This window comes from Xyrauchen texanus, chromosome 26 (genome assembly GCF_025860055.1).
Source record: "Xyrauchen texanus isolate HMW12.3.18 chromosome 26, RBS_HiC_50CHRs, whole genome shotgun sequence".
NCBI lineage: Eukaryota > Metazoa > Chordata > Actinopteri > Cypriniformes > Catostomidae > Xyrauchen > Xyrauchen texanus.
In genome coordinates, this window is record NC_068301.1 from 14,333,062 (window position 1) to 14,349,812 (window position 16,751).

Consider the following 16,751-nt stretch of genomic DNA (forward strand, 5'->3'; position numbering starts at 1 on the left):
GCTGAGGCAACTGAGACTTGTCCTCCGCCACCCAGATTGAGGTGAGTAACTGTGCCACCACGAGGACCTACTAAGTAGTGGAAATTGGGCATTCCAAATTGGGAGAAAAAGGGGATACATTTTTTTTAATTCCATCAGAGGTTAAAGGTTTAAAGTATAATGAAAGTGGTCTGCATGACTTGTACGCTATATTCAAAGTCTTCTGAATTAATTCAGTAGCATTGAGTGAGGAACAGACTGGAATTTATGTCTGAAATTAAAGTCTGATCTTCCTCTCCATTGAGTTGAACTCTAAAACCTTCAAATCTTCCAAATTTCTTATTTTGTTATCCACAGAAGAAAGAAAGTCATACAGGCTTAGAATATCATGAGGGTGAGTAAATTATGACAGAATTGTCATTTTTGGATGAACAATTCATTTATCAAGATGAGGAGTTCGTGGAAGAGAAAATTTATTTACAGTCTGCATTCAGCTGAGATTCTGCTATTTTGTTCTTGCCCAGCCAGGAACTGTGAAGCTTTCCAAACCGGTGGCTCTGTGGACCCAGCAGGATGTTTGTAAATGGCTAAAGAAACACTGTCCCAATCAACACCAAGTCTACAGTGACTCCTTCAAGCAGCACGACATTACAGGTAAACACAGGCACCCTGTAATTTTCATAATGATCTTGGCCAAGGTCAAATACACAATGTCCAATGCTTACTCACACACACACACATTTCACTTGCATTAAGACATTGATAATGGCACTGGCATTAATTGTTAGCGGCTCAGCCAAAATGATTGCATTCTAATGTTTATTAGCTCAGCAGGGGTTCCTGTGCATGCATGTGGAGGAATGTGTGTGTGTGTGTTTTTATTTCATATATATGACTTAATGCATTGTGATGGATGACAATACTTCAATTTTTTTATGTTGTATTGTGCAAGAAGCTTTTATAAAGATGAATTGCTTACATAGTGTAGACAATTCCAGCATGATAACATCTAAAGGTGGTTATGGTATAGCCTGACGTGCACCTCTTCGAAAATAGAAAGTAAGCATGTACATTTGTTTGTGCAATTTTATAGATCATGGCAGCAGTAATTCATCAAATGTTGATTAAATGATTGAGAAAAGCATTATAACTTGGCACATATTCAGACAGAGGGGTAGACTAGCACTTTTTACTTTTCTTTTTTTCATTTTAAAGAGCAGATTCAGGTATATATTCAGGCAATACAGTTTAGTCCCAGTACATTTTGCCAGATTTTGGTAGTTGGCTGAATCCTCCACATTCTAGCACTCAGAACAGATCTTGTGGTGATTTATCATGATTTGGTCAACTGATCTCCATTGTCACAAGTAATACTGGCTAAAGCAATGTTTTGTCCATTTCAAATCGCTCCAATTTGACTCAAAGTATTTTGAATACACATTGCATTAGGGTTATTCTCAGTCCAATTAGCAATAATGTGGGCAGAAAATATGCAAGCTCAATTTGACTATCCTTAATTAACAGGAATATGTTCATAAGCACCATGCCTTACCAATAGAGACACAATGCAATTTGCATCCATGTCTGATCATATCATGCATAACAAAACACATTTCATTAGAGTAAACAAAGATGGTTCAGTGCCAAAAAGAGTGTTTATAAGAAACTGGCTTGATTAAAAGTACTGGAATACACAATGAACATTTTTAATGGGTCATATGTGTGGCTCCCAAATATTAATTGGTTGGTTCAGGTTCCTAACTTAAAATAGACCTTACATCCAAGGACCTGAATTTAGTCATACAGTTATTACTTTATTGGAGATTGTCATTGTCCACATTTATACTGCAGATAAATACTGTTGGAACTCCTCATCTGGTGGCTTAAAGGTATTATTCCACCATAATTAACTCACCTTCATGTCGTTTCAAAACTGTATGAGTTTAATTTCTGTGGAACACAAAAGGAAAAAAATGTATGAGTATCCAAGTTTTTTCTTTTCAATGCAATGACAATTTATATTGACTCACTTTAAACTGTTAAACTCTTGTATTCTTGTATACTCTTGTATTCCGGACACACACGGAATGATAATTTAAGGGATTTACTCACATTTAAATGTGGTTGTCACAACTGTGTATATGTGGCCATTATGCAAATTGTCTTCTTGATAAATGTTTCAGAAGAATTTAAATATAAGGATACTTCACAACTTCAACAGGCATGTAGTAATAAACAGTATGTGAGCTCTTAGAACTGCTATTGATTTATCATTACGTCTTTATCAGATCACATTTTGAGACACATTCACCCTAAAATTCTGGTTAACACTTTATTTTATTGTGTCCTTTTTACACATATTACATGTATTATTTAATATAATAACAATAGTCAATTATGCATAATTAATTACAAGCAAATAACCCTAAACCAAACCCTTACCCTAAACCTGTAGTAAGTACATGTTGTTAATTAGTAGCAATCAGTAATTACTTGTGTAATTACACTGTACTGTACAATGACACATATAAATAAAGTGTAACCAAATTCTGATATTTTTTGAAGGATTCACAAGCCTTTTTTCTGAGCTGTACGTACATTTCATCATGGCTGGCATCCTCAAAACTGCCTAGAGATCTTAAAATTACTAACTATTAAGTTACCAAATTACTTACTACTAAGTGTCGGTTTGTTTCCATTTGAACCAGAGAGTAGCCAGTTAGACAAATGTTTCCTTTCCATTGCTGTGGAGATTCTCCCTCACCACTTCTTACACGTCTCACGAATCGCTCCGAGAGTTTGACTCGAACGCTGAGCTGCCATTAAAAATGCATTAAAGCACATTAAGGCATAATTAGATATTAGTCCCTAATCTGCAGTAATTACAAAGACCGAGACAGCAAGTGGTTTGGTAAATGAGTTAAGCACATATTTTTGATAATATAGGTGTAATCAGGGGAGAAGGTGCACTCATTCTGTGTTATATACAGCTGAGAATATCAGAGAGAACAAGTAGACAGACATCAGTACCGTGGGCCATGGAACAATGAGGTCATGAAGCACAACACTATATACAGTAACACCACAACTAATGTCCGATAATTAAACAGGTATTGTTTGACATAATAAGTACTCATCCATATCCAATACTCATCCAGGCACTTTAATAAGCATTGTGCCAGTTAAAAAAAAAAAAAAAAAAACATAAATTGAAACCTTTAAAAAAAATAATAATAATAATAATAATACTGTTAGAACTGTTAAAATCACCAGAAAGTAAGTGTCCTTTGGTGAACAAGGTCTCACAACAATGATTAACAAGCAGGGTTGTGTGCCATTCAAAGCTGGTTTTAAAATTTCAATTCAGTTGCTGAATTTGAATGAAATTGAAGTAACAAAACAGGATGCATAATTGTAGAGCAGTGCAGAGCTGCAGTGTACAGTTCAATAAACAAGTAAATTTAAAAAAATGAGTACGGTCAAAAATGCATTTGTGCATGGAACTACTTTATTACGCGGCAGATCAGAATCTGCCGTTGCTGGTTCAAACCAATTTCGTTAGTAATTCAAAAATGTCACTTCAGAAATAGTATCACAGCTTGTGCTGTTTCTAACAAGTTATTGGATAAACAAGGATGGATGGATGTGTGTGTGTGTGTGTGTGTGTGTGTGTGTGTGTGTGTGTGTGTGTGTGTGTGTGTGAGAGAGAGAGAGAGAGAGAGCGCGACGGAGCGTGTGCGTTCACCTGTTGCCACACCCAAGCAGAGATGCTGTCAGCTCTCTGAAGATTAGCTTTCTCAGTGGAAAAGAAGCCATCCAAGTGGGGATATTTCTCCCTATTTCACAGTGTGCAAGAGTCTTTAACTATAGAAACTGCAATGTCCTCCGCCATTTGTAACAGTGTATCCACTCCAATGTGGAAAGTCCTAAAAGAAGTTCAGTTTGTGTAATTAATCAGTCTGTTGTGTCTCTCAGCTGTGATGAGCCATAATGCTGAAGTTGTTCATTTAAAGCCATTTAAAGCTATTTTCTAGCTTTAGTAGTGTAGTAGTAATACGAGCGATCACAGAGTGCTGTATGTAAACACTTGCTGACGCAGATTCTCTTCACCTCATTGGCTCATATTACACCAAAAATTATCTTTTGCCACCACCTGCTGCTAACACATATAATGTAAACAAAATACATGTAAAAAAAGACAAACAGTAGCTCTTACACATCTGCACTGCTCTTACACTTTAGTTTAGAATGGCACGAACACAAGCGGAGTGATACACACAGTGAAGCGTCAGAGTGCTGATGGTATCAGACAATCAGTGCTCATGGAATTTCTCTCATCCTATCAGATTCGAGGACCGGAACTAACTGTTGTGTATATATATATATATATATATATATATATATATATATATATATATATATATATATATACACTCCTGAGACACAAGTGTGACTGCTGTGTGCATTTTGCATTTCACATTTTTATTTGTAACTAGAACCTAATAAAAATGCAAAATAAATAAACAAAAATTCTAGAGCAAACGGTTTTCCTAAAAATGTCTTATGGTTGGAGTTGTTATCAGTTAATCCTCTGAAGTCCATCGTAATAGATTGAAGTGATGTTTGGCTGGCACCGGCTGCTATTAGTCATCATCACTCAGAGACACATAGCAGTGGAGTGCAACAGGAAGCAGGAATGGAGCTGGATCCAGCCGGATCTGGTGACCTTAGGATAGGAGTCCTGAGTTTGAAACAGGGAAACAAATAGAATAATATTAACATAGATGCCATTGGGGTTACAGTGGTATTCCGGTTTCATGGTATACCACGGTTTGAAAATTGACGGTTATCATACCATGTACATTTGATTATCTACGGTTTTGAGAAAAAAATGCAACCGGACAGAGAATCTCACATGCGCCTGTGCATCACCTTTCCTCTTTGTCTGCCTGTCAGACTCGTCAACTTGCGACACACACACACACATGCAGCAGAGAAAATGTCAGAGAGAAGCATGGCGAGGGGGTTTGACTTGAGTGTGTGTGTGAGTTAAAGCAGTGTTTCTCAACTGGTCTATTCGGACTGGGTCGCGGACAGCAGGGAAAGAACAATACCATGGATCTCCCACTGAAGATATTTTGGTGTCCGCCCAAGTAATAGACTATTTAAGACTGCCGAGGCAGATTTAATGATAATCTCGCAAACAGCTAAAGCAGACATGGGCAATTTACGGCCGCAGGCTTGATCAGGCCCTCCACATGATTTAATGTGGCCCGCGGCTCATTTGTCGCAAAAGCGTTTTTGTTTTCATTGGATATTTCAGTTAGCTTGCATTGGGACCTAACGCGTCTCCACAAGCGTTTACCATGCTCAGGTTTGCCAGGTAAGAGACGCAACACCCCCAGTTTGAGATTTAGAATTGCGCAAATTGGAAATATTCCACCTAATGTTATATTATTTTGTGCAGTTTGGCAACCATGTACGTGTGCGTTATTTCTATATCTCGCTTTCCCCTTTGAACAAACTTAGCGATCTGTAGTGCAATATTCTGCTCAAGGAAAAGTGTTATACGGCTACTCCGTGTCCATTCTTGAGGCTGCTTGTGATGTTTAGTGCTACCAATTTTGCAGGTAAACCTTTTCAGTGATTAGATTAAATTAAATATAAAAGTAGACCTCGGCATCATTGACACACGGAGGGGTAATCATTGACATGCAAGCAAAAGCAAACCAGGGATGAATATGTATATGTATTTTTTATTTGTGAAATTTAGAAATGTTGAAGTCCCTTCATGCCTGTATGTTAATTTAACTCTTGCAGTAATTATTTATCATAGTCATGCAGCCGGTGTCAGTTGTGTGCTGAAAGTCAAACCATCGAGGAGACCCGCATCATGCAACTTTTAGCATGTAAACGGGTAATGTTTTAGAAAAAAAGAAGTAAACTCACTCTTTGCGACAAACATGAAAAGTTCTATACATTTCATTTTTTATATTGAAACAGACCCCTGATGAAGAGAGTGTTAAATAAGTTGAATAATAAATTAACAGGGAAGTAGAGATGGTAAAATAAATGTATAAGCTCAGCCTTTATTCAGTTTTTTAATGCCTGATAGAAAAGTATCTACCTTTGTAGAGCAATTGCAGAATAGTCCCATTAGTCACAGATACTTTTTGAGTAAAATTGAGTACACAACTATTTCTGGGCTTAAAAGATACAAAAACCAAATCAATGCAGAACATTATATCTCAGAATGAATACAATGTGGCCGCCTATACACTACTTAAAGCCCGATGTGGCCCCTTTACCAAAATAGTTAAAAATATTAATAATTACACACCATCACCTTTACAAATTTGTTTCAGGATTTTACATGAGTAACTAAATGAGTGACAAAATGTTATAGTTTCTTATGAAATAATCTAAAGGTAGAATCTATTAGACCTCATTTTATATCAACAGTGGCAGTTGAAATTAAAGTTTCAAGATGTGTTTCAGCTAGTATTTATTTTTTCATAAATACTATAATTTATTATTATTATTATTATTACTATTATTTAATACTAGCACACTGACCTAACCATGGTAATGAGGAGTCTTTCATTCTGTGTAATATGTGTATAAATATGTAATATTAGGTAACAAACGGGATAATAATGTGCTCATATAAGTAAATATGCTCTTCAAAAGATGGAGAGAAAACTTCCTGTAGATTTTTTTGTTGACATCAACAACAAAATAATGTCAATTGATGCATGTCCTTGTACTGGAAAACCATGAACAAAACTATGCAACATAAAAGGAAATGCAACCCAGGATAGATTAAATACAGGTTATGTTTTAACTATTGTGGGTCACCACTTGATGTGCTATGTAAAATCTGTCCCGAAGCAAAACCAGTTGAGATCCACTGAGTTACATATGCTGCTCCTGTCTGTACCTTTAACTCAGTGGTAACCCTAGATGCCATTAAATTTATTGCAGAGTTATAGATCATGATCAATGTTTCTGGTTTCTGGTTCTGGCAGACCTAAATAAAGCAGCCTAATTGTGAGTTGAAGGATAAATTAGGTGTATGCCTGGCTAAATAGATGAGTCTTTAGTCTTGACTTAAACTGTGTGAGTGTGTCTGCATCTCGAACAGTGTTAGGGAGACTATTCCATAGTTTAGGCGCCAAATATGAAAAGGATCTACCTCCTTTTGTGGATTTTGATATGTAAAAGTTTACAGTAGGAAGGAAGCAGGAAATGGTGTCTCAGTTTTTGGGCTTTTCAGCTCAACAAGCACAACATTATCTCTTCAGCTTCACAAATAATATCAATGGTAAACTTTTCAGTTAGCACACACACACACACAATGTCAATGGACTGTCTCTCTCTGTCTCTATGGCATGCTCGGCAGCGTTTTCAAGCCAGTCTTCGTCATTACTGTAATGGGTCACAGGTGTTAAGCATCAATAATCGCCAGGTGATGGCCCTTATTGCTTCCTCTCTCCCCAATGACAGACACACATCCTGCTCCACATGATATTCTAGGAACTATTAACAGGCCAGTGATGGAATTTAGCTTGGTAGAAGGTCATAATTAATAAACGTCATTCTCTAGCCTATACAAGAAAATGTCATGATCTATCGTGATGAATGCAGCACTAAGATTTAGAAGCACTTGAAGTGAAATGCAGCCACGATCAGATGATAAGAGCAAGTAATTTGTAACTCTGATAAGTGCAGTCTGTGTACTGTGATGGGTCTTAAATCCTAACTGAAATTGTTCATAAATACTATTTCTCAGTAGAAATGAACATAGTTGGGGGGATACTACATATTCTAGTATTTTTGACATAAACAGGATATTGGAAATCAGTCTATAATTAGCCAGTTCTCCAAAATCAAGTTGTGGCTTCTTAATAAGCGGTTTGATAACTGCTATTTTAAAGTTTCTTGGGACATGTGCGAAGGATAGCGAGGAGTCAATAATATTAAGAAGAGGTTCTGAGATTACAGAGAATACCTCTTTTAAGAACTTAGTTGGTATTGGATCTAACATACATGTGTGGCTTTTGATGTTTCGATACGTTTTTTATGACCTATGACAGCGAAGGATTTAAGTTGTACGTGAGGAAAATTAGTTTTCTGAGGTACTGTGACAGATGATTGCATAATTCCAATTTTATTTCTGATTATTAAAATTGTATCTGTAAAGAAATTCATAAAATCATTACTCTTGTGCTGCGACGGAATATCTGTTTCAGTTGAGGCTTTATTCCTAACCAATTTAGCCACAGTACAGAATAAACACCTAGGATAGTTGTGATTATTTTCTATGAGTTTGCTCAAATATATTTTAGTGCCTGTCTGTAGCTACAGTCACTATAATTCCTTGCACCGCTAAATACCTCTAATTTTGTATTCTTTCACTTGTGCTCCATTTTCCGAGCTGCTCTCTTGAGAGCATGAGTGTGATCATTTTACCATGGTGCGGGACTTTTTTCTTTAATTTTCTTTAATCGAAGGAGGGAGACACTATCAAGAGTGCTAGAGAATACTGTATTTATATTTTCTGTTAAATCTGAATGAGATAGATCTGGAAGATTATTTGTGAAGCTATTTAGTGGTTGAAAGAATAGTTCTTCCTAAATGATAGCATGGTGTAGATTGAGTAGGATTAGGTGATCGCAGCATACAAGAGACAAGGTAATGATCTGAGATGTCATCGCTCTGCAGTAGAATTTCTCTAGTATCAGCATAAATTCCATATGACAGAATTAAATTTAGCATATGATTATGGTGATGAGTTGGTCCTGTCACATTTTGTTTGACTCCAAGAAAGTTGAGAATATTGATAAATGCTAATGCTAATCTCAAAAAGGTTTCAAACAGGTTTCAGTGCAGAAATGTACAATTTTGTTGGCGTTTCTTCCAAAGACAAACTCTGCTGTCACATGACTGATTGAAAGTTTAACCCTTTACTGATAGCAGAGTCACCTGAGATCAGTCAGTTTAAATGAATTTAAATTATGCGTTGCATAATGCGAAGACAAAATACAATGTCCACGCATAAATACATAATTAAAATATACAGTATAATCATATTTAATAAATTAACTTTCATTTTATTTACTAATGTGGAATATAGCTTAATTTCTAATTAAAATTATATTAAAATGTAATTTCAGCTCAAATTCTAATTCAACATCCTGTGGGATGTGGCAAATTCAAATTACAATCATGAATTGAAAGGGATAATTCTTGAATTCTGATTTTTGCCCGACACTGTGAATGGTTCCATCGTTTAGGTACAGGAGTTGGCAGCTTGTTTCAGACTGGTGACAGCATGCTCAGATCAGAGTTTAGTTTGAAATCTTCCTGTGTAATGATCATTGGATCACAATCTGCTGGTTTTCAGGAGAGAAAGAGAAGTCTGACCGATCTTCTGTTGACAGGAAAAATTAAGTCAACATGGACATTCCTAGTTTGCTGGCTCTTTTTGTGTTTTCACACTGGAAAGCCAATGTTTGTAGTAGAGATGTGGCTCACTACTGGTAAAACCTTTCCAGAGAATACGGGGTGTGGTATTGTTTTTTTTATTTTTTTTATTAGACTTTAATAACAGTGTTACAAACAACTCCCAAAAAGGGAAAAGGGAACTCCCATCAGGCAGCATACTGGTGGTCTTGGCATAGTGAAGTTTTTTATTTTTTATTTTTATAGGCTGTCTATTTCTCATACAGTTCAAACTTTCTGTTGACTTTATTGGATCAACTTGGATTTACAGAACATGTATTTTGAAGTTTTATTGTAAGCATGTAAAAGTTATGTACTGTAAAATGGGACATAGAAATGTGTATGCAGGTGGTTATTTTGATATGCATCTCATAAAGATATTAATAGATCTTAAAAGATTCAACACATGAATACTTTGGAGTAATGTCTACATTCAACTCAATGCAAAGTTGTTGTTTTTTATTTTTTATTTTGTTTTTTTTACAAAAAACATTCCCAGCATAACATTACAACTATTGTAACAATGAATTCCATCCTCAACTATATGTGGGCACTTGTAAGCCACACTTAAAAACTGATGAATGTCATAACAATAGAAAAAAATATTCTAGACCTTTTATCCGATTTTTAGTGGATGTTCAAAGTCGGTATGAAAATAATATTAGAAAAATGTATTCTATCAGTATATCTATTCTTTTTTCAAATGTTTTGCTAGAAAAGTGTGCTATCTTTGCTACTTTAAAATTCTGGAATATAATGCATGACATTAACACATTTCTTATGTGTCCACATAGTTTTTGGGGTCACTGTACTGTATATACGAATAGCCAACAATGGATGTAAGATAATATATTTGCTGATATAATAAGAGGCTAATAAAGCCAATGAGTAAATATGCCAGTCATCCTGGAATAATTAACTATGTCCCAAGAATACCAACATAATGCAACCCTAGACAGCAGAATTTGATGGCTTCCAGGCAGCAGTGGTGTATATTTGAGATTCAGCACGTTAGCTTTATAGAATAGCACAATTTCCACCCTCAGTAGTGCAACGGTGATTTCTGAGAGCGCGATGATGAGGTATGAGCGGCTGAAATTGCAGTGTTCTGCGGGGAAGCAATTCATAGCCATCAGATACATTTTTCAGTATTCTGGGGAGGAGTATAGAGAGGAAAGATCACATTGAATTGTGGTGATGTTGGAGGGTAGGAACATGATGTGGCTTGAATGAAACTGCTACAACTTTTGTGCTTTCGGGGGGGGTTACGTTACACTACAGTGTTAGCCTTTGATGGCCACATTAACAATTAATAATCTGTGTGTGATCCCTCAGTCTACAAGTGTTTTACAGCTGTTATAAGCAATAAAATAGGGAATAATCATGTTCTGATGGATGTAGTGGTGAGTACTTTGCATACCACTGCATTTAACTGATGACGCACACGACTGCCATTTTTCTGGATGGAGTATAATGAGCGCTGTGCATCGTGTTTTTTTTTTTTTCAAATGTGTCAAAATGTGTTCAAAATACTAGTTCCATTAGGAAAGGAAGGGGCATGTTCTGGGATTGCACAATTATTTAAATAAATAAACGAGATTACAATTACAGTTGCCACAGTTAACTAATCGTAAAAAGTGTCAATAACTGCATTCCATTTAGGTCTATTCTCTAACTGTAAATGTTCTGTGTACGCCATGTTTTGTTTTGTTTTCAGTGGTTTATAAACAGTTCTCAGCTTGTTTTGGATGTGTAGCCTATGTAAGGAATATGGCACGCAAATGCCCCCCAAAAAATATGTATTTTAATGTCAATTATTCATTTGAAATAATTGCAATTACAAATGTAAGGTAAGTAATTTACCATTTAATGTTTGTTTTTTTTCATGATTGTCCAGCCCTAATTTTAGTGCTCATTCATAATAATTTCTGTCTAATTGTCCCATAGTTGCTCAGTCTTAGGTCATATTAGAGAAACCCTTTTTTCCTCAAATTTCACCTATAAATTCAACATAGTATTAAAGAATAGTCTTTAAGGGATTAATAAAGAATCAAATTGGCCATCTTATGAGATAAGAGCTTAATGTTCAATGCAAACATTCTTTTACTTCCACAACTTCCTCAAAAAGAAATACTTTCCAGTCCAAAACAGGCATTTGTTTAAAAAAGAAACAGAAAAAAAGACTAATTCTGAACTACCTTCACTTTCTGATGTTAAACTAATCAGTTTAAAAACACGTGACCATCCACGTTAACAGGTCAACGACCCCTTTTGAGTAACGGAAACTTGGTTTGCCCAATCACATTGTAATACATAAAAATTATTAGAAATAGTTCTCTGTGTTTACTAAATCAATTAAGCTAAGATTGCGCTCTGTGCTATTTTTATGACAATTCAATGTTACACTTAGAAAATGACTTAAAATATTACAACAATTTCCCCTCAAAACATCTGTCCCACTGAACTGTACATGAAAAATCTATATAAAAAATACATGTATCAGTATTGTGAGTCTCAAAAAGAAAGTAGCAGTACTTGCACTCTTTAAATGCCCCTCTCTAAGCATCTCGCTCTTCTCGGTAGAAAAGCATCTCTCTCTCCCCCTCATGTTCAATTCATCCCTGTAACTTTCTCTATCTGCCCTCTTTTGATTAAATGCTTAATGCCATTGTCCTGATATCTAGTGATCAATACAGGCTCAGCAACGGGCCGGTCCAAATAATGATAACAATTCAATCTCTTTCAAGTGATTTGGACTTATTAAGTTGTCCTAGGGATGTTTTAAAACTTAATGAACACTGAAGCATGAAAACATGCTGCTGCAGGACTTGTCCTTTAATGCAACCTTCAACAGTTGCACTTGAGGCATACAGTATATTCAGTATTTTGACACTTAAGCCACACTTAAAAATTTATGAATTTCATTGCATATAGATATAGCATCTGCATGCAAATGATGCTAGATCTTTTCTCAAAACTGATTTTTTTTTCTCTCAATAATTGTTTTAATTGTAATCTGCTGGTCCCAAGGAAGTTTCTTAATGGGTGTATGAATTTAGTTCCCTTTAAGTTCACATTAGTGTCCTAACAGAGTAATCACAGATCAACCAGCAACTTTTATAACATTATTATTGGACCTCATGGAAGATAATGAAATTATAAAAAATAGCACTTCATGACTCCTTTAAATATATATTTTAACACAAGTTAATGTAAATATAGTACAAATGTCTAACCTTTTTAAATCTAGAATTTGGTCAGCTACTATGTAAAGAAGGTAATTTTGCTGCATTATCTGTTGGATGGTACTCTATACAGAGCTAGGTAGAGATGTACTTGGCAGAGACTGTCTCTGAGTTGCTACCAGTGTGCCTGTTGAGTTCTCGCTCTGTGTGTGTGTGTGTGTGTGTGTGTCTGTGTGGAGAGAGAGAGAGAGAGAGAGAGAGAGAGAGAAAGGTCCCCTCGGGACTCGTGAATGCAACTGCAGTTAAACTATGTGAAGTATGCTACTGCATTACCTGAGGACTTTCCTTCACCAGTTTCTCAAGCGCAGTTCTACTTGTTCACCATGAGAGTTTTGTCAGGGAGGTTTTGTGAGGTTAATTTCCATCTTTAAGGGCCCCAGAGCCCCCTTCCCCTCTCTCTCTGTCATATCCTTCTGGCCTCTTCCCTCTCTTCCTCTGTCATTCCCCCTGATTTTTGAAGCAGTAATTAGATGGGCTTTTTGTTCACATGTAAAAGGGACAGGTCCCTAGTGTGACAGGACTGGAGTGGAGAGAGACAGCGTTAAGCTGTGTCCATTCATCAGGAATGGAGTACGGAAGTTGAGCAACCACAGAAAGAGAGCAAAACAAGAAAAAGAGATTTATCTGCCCTGATGTCTCACATAGGGGGAATTCATCTTTCATTTGTAACAAAACTCTTATCTGGGCTTGTATACGTATGTGCATGAATCTAATCTAATGAAAATATTTTTTTTTTTTTTTGTCTCTGTCTGTTGCTTTTTTGTTGAAAAATATTTTTTGTCTTGTTTTTCAGTAAAATATCTACATACTTAAACAAGAATAAGAAAGAAAGAAATAAAGAACGAATGAACGAACGAAATAAAGTAAATTGCATAAAATATTAAGACTTGTTTTTAGAAAATGTATCTTTAACATACAGTTGCCCCAACAAGTATTTGGACACTTAAAGAGATAGTTCACCCAAAAATTCTCTCATCATTTACTCACACTTATGCCATCCCAGATGTGTATGACTTTCTTTCTTCAGCAGAAACACATTTGAAGAAAAATAGAAGAATATCTCAGCTCAATAGGTCCTTAAAATGCATTAAGAAAATTAAGAGATTAAACCGTTGAATCTCCAAAAAGAACAATCAGTCAGCATAAATGTTATCCATACGACTCCACTGGTTAAATTGGTGTCTTCAAAAGTGAAACGATCACTTTTGTTGTAAAAAAGAGCAATATTTATGTACTTTTTAACTATATGTAATGAGCATCAACGAGACAAACAGACCCAAATGCAGAGGAACATTTCAAAGGATTTATTTACAGTAACTATGAGCGGTCGCTGAGTTGTGGAATCCTCCATGTAAGACCAGCTGACACTGGAAGCACACTGGAAAGCATCCACACACCTAACAAATCAAGTGTGATTTCAGTCTAATGCTGAAATACAAGACACTGTTAAATTTTTAAAACCACTTTCTCTTTCAGTTGCACTAAGATACAGGCCATGAACAAAGAAAACAGCATAGATAGTGTTTGTAGACACCTGGCTCGGCTCCCACTGGAATGAGTGGGAAGAGCCGTTAACGGTTATTAAAAACACAAAGGCCAATCTCTCAAACAACTCAAGGCATACAAAAGCATGTATGTATCTTTTTCAAGGCTATTTGATTGTTCTTTTAAATACTGGCAATGCAAAACCTTCATATTAAATATAAACATCAGCATTCATTTTCTTTACATGCATGACCCAAATTCTGGACATTAAAGTTACACAGAGTACATTTTTGCAATTTTTAACCAATGTTGTACACCTAAAGTAAATAATAGAGAAAGAGAGATGGATAGATGGATGGATGGATGGATTGATAGACATATTGATGTTTTCTACCACTTTACATGAATGAAAGTAGGATTTTGCCTCATTTGACCTGCAAGAACAGACTACATTCTTTTACATCCTTATCTTGCTGAGACAGCTGTGTTACCCAGTGACCTGCTGTTCCTGCTAAGTAACATCTAAGAAACATCTCAAATGTTTCTTTTGGACAGTTATTTGTTTAGAATGGCTCCTGTTCCATTTCCTCTGTATACACTCCCATCTTTTGCCCTCTTCTCCTCTTCTTTTTCCATTCTTTCCTGTTTTCCCACTCCCCATTCCCCTCCTATTTTGTTGTTTTGTCTCCTCATTTTGTTTTATTTAGTTTTGTCTCTCCATTTAGTTCCCCATCTGTCCCTCACTTCGACGTTTTGTCTCGGCCTCGGTTACCTCTGAACTTGAGAAAAGGCCAATGAGAATTTGACAGACAGAAATTGTATGTCCCTCCCCCAGACATATGGTTATAAAGGGAAGGAATCATAAAAGAGTATATTTTCTCTAAAAGAGTATTGGCGTTGAATGCCTTTGTGTAGTTCCTGAATGCGGCATATATCTCTCCGCTTCTGATGGTCATAAGAGCTGGCTCGCGTGCCTGGGCTGCAATCACACGCAGGCAGCATTTTATGAATGGTTCATGTTCTCAGTGCGAGAACATAACCATGGCAACGTTGTGGTCGTGGCTTTCTTTCCTCCGAGAGAAAACCACTTCAGCCTCCTTTCTATGGGATTGGGGCCAGTGCGGCTGGCGATGAAGGCAATTTGGGGAGTGCAGGGCCTCAGTTTTTGCCGGGTAAATCCCGATGAACCACCCGCCCCCCCAGCACGCTTGTTTGCTTCCGTTCGGGCTCGAGGTGAGAGCGGCTCAGACCCTGCGAGCTGGATGATGATTAACGACTGGATATGTGCTCTCCGATGCAGCGGCGTCTGATACTGATGACTCGACTGGGGTGCCACCTTCGGGTCTTGCTCGTCCAGTCTGAGCCTTACGTGCAGATGTCCGCTATGTTTGCCCGGGCCGCCGTGAGTGCAGGGCTAGACTGGAACCCTCTGCCCCCTCACGGCTAGACGATTGGTTCCTTGGGTCAGGACGTCGCTCACAGCCACTCAGAGCTTAGACGCATTAGCACACAGCTGGCCCCGGGGGCTGCGCAAGTAAGCATTTCTCCCAGTGAGCCTACTTACACGGTGGTGTGCAAGGTCAGGGAGGATGAGGAACAAGTCACTCTGGTGGCCCCCATTGGCCCACACATACTTGGTTCTCGGATCTTACGCTCCTCGCGACAGCCCCTCCCTGGCGAATTTCCTTGAGGAAAGGACCTTCTTTCTCAGGGACAGGGCACCCTCTGGCATCCGCACCCAGACCTCTGGAACCTCCCTCTACCAGGCAGCTTTATGCCCTGAAGTTGCGCTTGTTAACGAATTGGTGTTCTTCCCGATCTGAAGACCCGCAGAGATGCGCAGTCAGGTCAGTGCTCTCCTTCCTGCAGGAGAGGCTAGATTGGAGGCTGTCACCCTCCACCTTGAAGGTTTATGTAGCTGCCATATCGGCTCACCAAGACGCAGTGGACGGTAAAACCCTAGGGAAGCACAATCTGATCATCAGGTTACTTAGAGGCGCCCAGAGGCTGAACCCTCCCAGGCCATGCCTGTTCCCCTCATGAGATCTCTCCGTGGTCCTTTCAGGCCTTCAGAGACCCCCCTTCGAGCCACTAGAATCAGTCGAGCTCAGAGCCCTCTCCTTGAAGACGGCCCTCATGATCACACTCGCTTCCATCAAGAGGGTTGGGGACCTGCAAGCGTTCTTTGTCAGCGACACTTGCCTGGATTTTGGTCTGGCAAACACTCATGTCGTCCTAAGACCATGACCGGGCTACGTGGCCAAGGTACCTATGCCCCCCCTTCAGGAACCAAGTATTGAACCTGCAAGCGAACCTGCCCTGGGAGGAGGCAGACCCAGCCTTTGCATACCTATGTGGACCGCACGCAGAACTTTGATGTTCTGAGCAGCTCTTTGTCTGCTTTGGTGGACAGCGGAAAGGGAACACTGTCTCCAAAAAGAAGCTTTCCCACTGGGTCATTGAGGCCATCGCTTTGGCCTATCACACCGCCCCCTTGCTGGTTCGAGCACACTCGACGAGAAGTGTGGCATCCTCGTG

The 16,751-nt window shown here is 38.0% G+C and overlaps 1 protein-coding gene across 1 annotated transcript in view; it reads left to right on the forward strand.

Annotated features, from left to right (window-relative positions):
• LOC127620340 (sterile alpha motif domain-containing protein 12-like) overlaps window positions 1–16,751 on the forward strand; it is a 143,433-nt gene that overhangs the window by 28,673 nt on the left and 98,009 nt on the right. Inside the window, exon 3 of the mRNA XM_052093544.1 lies at window positions 504–633. Within this exon, the coding sequence (XP_051949504.1) occupies window positions 504–633 (130 nt within the window). The remainder of the gene's footprint in view (window positions 1–503; window positions 634–16,751) is intronic.